Source organism: Spinacia oleracea, chromosome 4 (assembly GCF_020520425.1).
Source record: "Spinacia oleracea cultivar Varoflay chromosome 4, BTI_SOV_V1, whole genome shotgun sequence".
Taxonomy (NCBI): domain Eukaryota; kingdom Viridiplantae; phylum Streptophyta; class Magnoliopsida; order Caryophyllales; family Amaranthaceae; genus Spinacia; species Spinacia oleracea.
In genome coordinates this window covers 115,632,122-115,638,670 of record NC_079490.1, presented here as the reverse complement: position 1 = coordinate 115,638,670, position 6,549 = coordinate 115,632,122, and the positions used below count along the sequence as shown (strand labels likewise).

Here is a 6,549-nt window from a genome sequence, read left to right as displayed (position 1 = left end):
CAAAATCAATTACGAATATGAAGAGTTATTGTGGGATTTAAACAATTTACTTTTGCTTGCCAAGTCGTGATGTCATTCTCATACGTGTCAAACTAAGGTATTAAGAAATTAAAATTCAACCTTTGTGCAATATTTATGAAACGCAGTAAGTATTAGACAAGAAAATACGATCAAAATAAGTACATAAATAGTGTTAAACGTTATTACGTACTACGTAAGTATTAAGAAACAGAAGACTTATGTTCGGACCCAATTAGAATAGTAACTAGATTAGATCCCGTGCACGCACGGATTTTGATCATATTTTTAACAAAATATTTAACTAAATATCTCCCAAACTACTGCATAGTAATAACATTTTTTACATACTCGTTTAAATTTATTCATCTAATATGCATATTTAAAATGCTAATATGGTAATTTTACCAAAATATTGAGTGATATATTTTCCATTATTAATATAGCGATTTGACTAAAATATTACCAATTTAGAATAACTATTATTACGTCGTACCTATTATTGCCTTAATTTATAAACTAAATTTTGTTTCCATACATGAATAGTTTATAAAAAAAAATAGAGAATATATATAAAATCAAACATATACTTTTTTTGGGAAAGTGGTTTTGGCGGGAAAAAATCGCACCAGAAATTGACACGTGTCATTCCTGGTGTCTCTTTTAGTATATAGTAATAGAAGACTTATGTTCGGACCCAATTAGAATAGTAACTAGATTAGATCCCGTGCACGCACGGATTTTGATCATATTTTTAACAAAATATTTAACTAAATATCTCCCAAACTACTGCATAGTTATAACATTTTTTACATACTCGTTTAAATTTATTCATCTAATATGCATATTTAAAATGCTAATATGGTAATTTTACCAAAATATTGATTGATATATTTTCCATTATTAATATAGCGATTTGACTAAAATATTACCAATTTAGAATAACTATTATTACGTCGTATCTATTATTGCCTTAATTTATAAATTAAATTTTGTTTCCATACATGAACAGTTTATAAAAAAAAATAGAGAATATATATAAAATCAAACATATACTTTTTTTTGGGGAAGTGGTTTTGGCGGGAAAAAATCGCGCTAGGAATTAACACGTGTTATTCCTGGTGTCTCTTTTAGTATATAGTAATAGATCTATGTTGACAAATTAAGATTGTAGATGAGAAATGAATAATAAATGTAATATTTACATGTACGAGAATTATTATAGATTAAATAAAGATGGTTCAATTAATTCAATGGATTGATATTCCTAAAAGGTTGAGATAACTCCGTCAATCCGGCGACGAGTACGTGACGAATGCACATTCTTCTCAGCTTCTTCATCCTCAACGCCATTGACGCGTGCACATTCATCAATCCATTCGCTGTAACTGCACATACAACGTACCAACACCATATTAAAAAAACAATCAAGCTAGTTACATAAAAAGGCTAATTAAACTTATAAACTTATTATAAGGATCGAATTGAATTATGCATTCTAATTACTTACATGTCTATAGGCTCTGTTAAAGCTGTAAAACAAAACAAAATAAAAAACAAACAAATTAGTATCTTTACACCTCATAATACTTCCTCCATTTCTTAAATATCGTATCATAGTTGATTTTTACCCCTCTTAACATATTACTTTGACTCTTAACCTCTTAACATCTTAAATTGTGTGTAAGTAAAATCATAAAAAATTAATATTTAGAAAATATATATCGATACGAATCTATCATGACCTCACGTGACTACAATTTTCTCACATGTGAATCATAAAAAATGGTCAAAGTAATAGTGTGAATAGTAACCAAATGGTGCAATATTTCGGAACAGAGGAAGTATATATATTTTCTAATAAAAAACGCGCTACAACTTTTTTGGACATCTTAAAATAATAATTACTCCATAACTAATTAATTAACTCTAGGAATACAAAGTATGCACCTGTAGCAACAGTGCTATACTTTTCCGAGCAAATGCGACAGGAAGCTTCACCTACCAAGTTCTTCATATTACTGCAAAGTTCAAATTAAGAAACCATGCATGCATGCAAAATTAACATTAGTTAACAACAATATCAAGACTACGTTACAAAACCTATTAACAAAATTGTGAAACTGCAAATTTAAAACTTAATTACAATTTACAAGGTACACCACTTGTACTATGTTGTTGAAAGACATTGAATAAAAACGTACACTTACATGAAACATTCAACACCACTAGTATTGTTGCAGAAAGGGCAAGTAAAACAAGTATCAAGTTTGTCCATTATCTTTTTTGGTGCTGGCTTTGACCTCGACTTACGCTTTCCCATTAAATTGATCGAACAACTACATATATAACAATTCACCTATCATATTATTGTTATCAAGAACATAATTTCATCGTAATTAATCCAAGTTTAAGATAACTGTTAGTACTACCAATGACACAAAATTTGATCAAAATTAACAAAAAAAAAACACTAGTGTATATCACGTACGATCGGTCAAAAGACTTGCGTGACAATTAAGTCAAGCACTTGAAGAAAACAAAAACCCTAAAGCCTAGAAACAAGAATAGCTTAACGGAGAATGAAGATGATCAAATCAAAAGCATGAACGTACGACTACTAAACCCTAAACTATACATACAGATCAATACCAAAGCATAAATCTTTAATAGTGCTGCAACTCAGATCGCTATCGTCGTCGAATTGAAGGAGAAAACTAATTAAACAGAGGGAGGGAGGGAGATCAAGAGAATAACTAACCTTACCTGGTGTCTGGTGTCTGGTGTGGTGGCTCAATTACGTATGGAAAGAGTATGAAAAACACGTAACTATATAGATTGTTGCAAGGCGGTTTATACTCCAGACTTTTGGAAACTTCTATAATCTATAGGCTTGGTACATTATTGTACGTTTTAGAGGCCATTGGCCCCAAACTCAACTCCTGATTGCATTAGGAAGCCAATAAGTACCGCAAAGGATGACAGGTTACAAATATTATTTTGTATCTAACAAAAAGGAAAAACTTCATTCGTGTACTTTATCTATGTTATACTACGTACTAGTCTTATATTATATGAACGTGTGATGCGTGCGAATATTAGAAAAACAAATTGCATTATTATATCGTAACCTGAAATAACATTAGGTTTTATTGAGTGTCTTTTGTGCATTCGATCTCCTGCTTAGCGATCTATAAATTTTATAAAACTGGTGAAAAGGCTATGGCGGTGGCAAGAAACCGCGATAAAAATCGGGAATTAGACTGTCTGGGAGATTGTGACTCTGTAAGTAGAGGGTTAAAGTTACTATAAGGGAGAAGGCGGTTACAAAAGGGGATTTGATAGCTGATAGCAAATAAAAATCATACTCCCAAAGATTTAAGGAGATAATAAAAGGATTATAAATTTAAGGGAGAGAAAAAAATTACAAATTTAAGGGAGAGAAAATTTAGGGATTAGAAATTTTCATAACTTACGAAAGAGATAATTTAAGGATTCAAATTTAAGATGGTTGAACATTATTTTAAATTTGCTGTTGACTAGATCTATTCAACGACCGTAGTTTTGGTGAAGGAAACATTTATTTGATTCAATTTGTCATGTATTTGTTAGATTTGTATTTCTTTTGTAGATGTGAATCTTTATTAATGAATTAATTTTCCTTTCAAAAAAACAAATCTTTATTATATAAGCCAAGAGGGGAGGGTTATTTTTGTAATACCACTTTTGGTGTCCACCAAGTAAAAGACTAAAATAACATTCACACTTTCACAATTAAATTGAATTACACTACTACAAAACACATCATTTCTCGACCCCAAGTCCTCGACGCTGAAGGTGTACTGTCAGTATCAAATTATGATTTGCGTGTTTTGTCGACGGTTTTATGCTCCTTCCTATTTCCCGTCTACTATTAGCGTCGAGATACAACTAAATAGACACATGCCCAGCACGTGGTCATATTTAGAAGCCCGCGTGTTTTTTTTGTGTGAGAACTGAGAACCGCCTCCACTCACAGTCCTCGTTCTTCTCAACCCTAAACTAATACTTCTCTCCTCTTTCTCTATCACTTTGAAAGTTCGAGATCTACATTTGTAAGTCCTTACAATCAATTTTCCTCTTTCTTTTCATCTCCTTGAAATTTTCTTAATTTAGTTTGTCACTATTATCATGATTCATATACGAGAAAATCTATTTGATGGTTTTCATAGTTCAGCAAGCTTTCAAAGATTCCCGATTCTCCCATGACCGAGCGGTCTATTCCAGTCTTAGATCACAGTTTCATGATGGTCAGGTCAGTTCACAACTGTTGGGGTGTTAAAATGGGCTCACCATTTTAACCCAAAAGCCAATAAAACTCACTCAAGCCCAATATCACTTACAAGGCCTCAAAGGCCCAACAAGGCACTATATATACCCCTCAAAGGGCAAGGTAAAAGGGGTCATTCTCTAACCCTAGAGAAGCCACCCTACTCTCTCTCCCCTAAACACCTCATTTTATACATCAATTGTACTGACTTGAGCGTCGGAGGCTCCGCCTCGGGGACCCCCCCCTTGGCCCGGAGTTCATCTTGCAGGCACCGCACGAGACCGGAACTCAAGATACCAAGGACGCTCCTACTATCGTTTCAACCCCGAAACAATTTGGCGCCGTCTGTGGGGATCGAGAGCAATAACCCATGAAAATCCACATTTTCATACTAACGTGTTCTACCACAAAAAATGGCCGGAAATTCAAAATAGCCGACCACAAACCGTTGCTGGCCAACAAACTCACGTTATCAAAATGGGTAGTGTGATGGTAAACTTATTTGGTGTTTACATAAACGGGTTGAAAAACGCAATATGTTTGGCCAAGATCTACCATTTCGGGTACTACATCTCAAAAGGAGCTGAAGTTTCAAGATCGGCCAAAGCCGCAAATTAATGCTCTTGCCTGTAAATTGTAATAGTTGACTCGCAAATAGTGAATGTTAAATTGTTGCTGCATTTTGTGGCCCAATGGGCGAGTAGTACGCACAACAAGCATCATTTGCTTGATCAACTCAAAGGCCAATAAATGATTGGAGGAAATCAGAAGCTCAGTGCCGAGTTCGTTGCCGAAAAGCAGTGCCGAGGGTAACCATAATACATCCAATATGTTAATCCACATACGAAGAAGTGAAACACTTCACAACTATGAGTTACAACTTCATTTCCATAGCCCAGTTGCAAGCTCAAAGCTAAGTCTCTCTATAAATTAATGTGATATTTATGAAATCATCATGCTTTCTTTTATCAAGACTAATTTAGTTTGATAGAAAACTGGTATATCTATGTTGTTTGTCATTGATACACTGTTGTTTGGCAGACCTCATGGTTGAGTTCATAATAATCAACTTGGTCGTGAAAGCTACTACAAGAGAAACTTCATGACTACAACTTTAGTTGACGCCCACAAGGTGTTTGGCAAAACACCCCAACATTGAAAAATATTGAAAAATACCTCAAAGACTAGCCAAAGGTACCCCGAGGTGACCTCCCGAAGAGCTTCCCGAGGTCCAAACTCAGTACCGAAGTCAATGCCGAGCATAGCTTCGCTTCCGAGGTTAACTCACACGAGGCAAGTACTCAGAGATCCGAAGTTGACCCGCCGAGGTTAACTCGTCCGAAGGTGGAGCCACGGTCCGAGCCCTCGTCCCCGAGGCTAAACTCAGTACCTGAAAGTTACTGCCGAGGTCAGCAGCTCCCTAGCGCAGCACCAAAACTCAGTTCAGACAGTTCCAAAGCTCATTTGCTAAGGATGACCGAGCAGCAAGCTAACTCAATATTTGTCGACAATATTGAAAATAAACTCATCTCACAAATGAGGAAATGATCATTACTGCAATCGAGAAACTCAAAATCAAGGCAAAGTCCCAAATCCCATAATCGAGTTTGCTGCCAAACTCAATGCCGGAGGGAAGTGCCGAGCACACCAGCTCCCAACCGAGCTCAGTGCCGAAGCTCCGAGCCAAGTTCAGTGCTCAGAGTAATTCATGTCACCAACATCGGAGCCGAAAGCAGAGTTGCCAAAAGCAGGGTTATCTCCAACATCAGAGTTGAATGTGGTATCAAGCCATAGCTCGTCTCCCGAAGTTTAAGCTCCCGAGGCCGAGCTCATTAGCAAAGCAGCTACTAGCTTACAAAGGAGTGACATGATTACAAAAGTTCAGTTGCTGCCCATCAAGTGTTTGATAAAATGCTTCAATGACCAATTGAAGGTGAAAATTCAGCTCCCGAGCAATGCCGAAGCTCCAGAGCAAGGCCGAAGCTCTCGAGCAGTGCCGAGCAGCAGTGCCGAAACTCCAAGCCGAGCTTAGGACCGAAGTTCCCGGGCAGTCCCAAAGCTCCCGAGCAATGCCGGACAGTAGCCTAGCCTTGGTTGATAATGAAGGAAATATAAATCCAGCATCAACAAAGCATAATAAATTGGGTGTTAAAGCATGAGTTTCAGCACCCCGAAGTTGACCGTCCGAAGACAATCACCGAAATCTGCCTGAAATAATGAGG

General features: G+C 36.2%; 1 protein-coding gene across 2 annotated transcripts; it reads right to left on the bottom strand.

Annotated features, from left to right (window-relative positions):
* Positions 1-1,200: 1,200 nt before the first annotated feature.
* LOC110799498 (transcription elongation factor 1 homolog) lies at positions 1,201-2,925 on the bottom strand. 2 transcript variants are annotated; one of them, XM_022004765.2, is made up of 5 exons: positions 2,780-2,925; positions 2,229-2,357; positions 1,969-2,039; positions 1,529-1,550; positions 1,201-1,406 (listed from the first exon to the last, which is right to left on the bottom strand). In XM_022004765.2, the coding sequence occupies exons 2-5, from the start codon at positions 2,339-2,341 to the stop codon at positions 1,286-1,288; spliced, it is 327 nt and encodes a 108-aa protein (XP_021860457.1). In that variant the 5' UTR covers positions 2,342-2,357; positions 2,780-2,925; the 3' UTR covers positions 1,201-1,285. The 2 variants fall into 2 exon arrangements, with proteins under 2 accessions (XP_021860457.1, XP_056683344.1); XM_056827366.1 differs by having other exon boundaries at positions 2,785-2,925.
* Positions 2,926-6,549: the final 3,624 nt, after the last annotated feature.

What these genes read in the sequence shown, in the direction of transcription:
- LOC110799498 (XM_022004765.2), bottom strand. Translation starts at nt 2,341, where the DNA reads ATGGGAAAGCGTAAGTCGAGGTCAAAGCCAGCACCAAAAAAGATAATG. An exon ending in GTATAGCACTGTTGCTACAG is followed by an intron (nt 1,551 to 1,968) that starts GTGCATACTTTG and finishes TTTGTTTTACAG; the next exon opens with CTTTAACAGAGCCTATAGAC. An exon ending in TTAACAGAGCCTATAGACAT is followed by an intron (nt 1,407 to 1,528) that starts GTAAGTAATTAG and finishes TTGTATGTGCAG; the next exon opens with TTACAGCGAATGGATTGATG.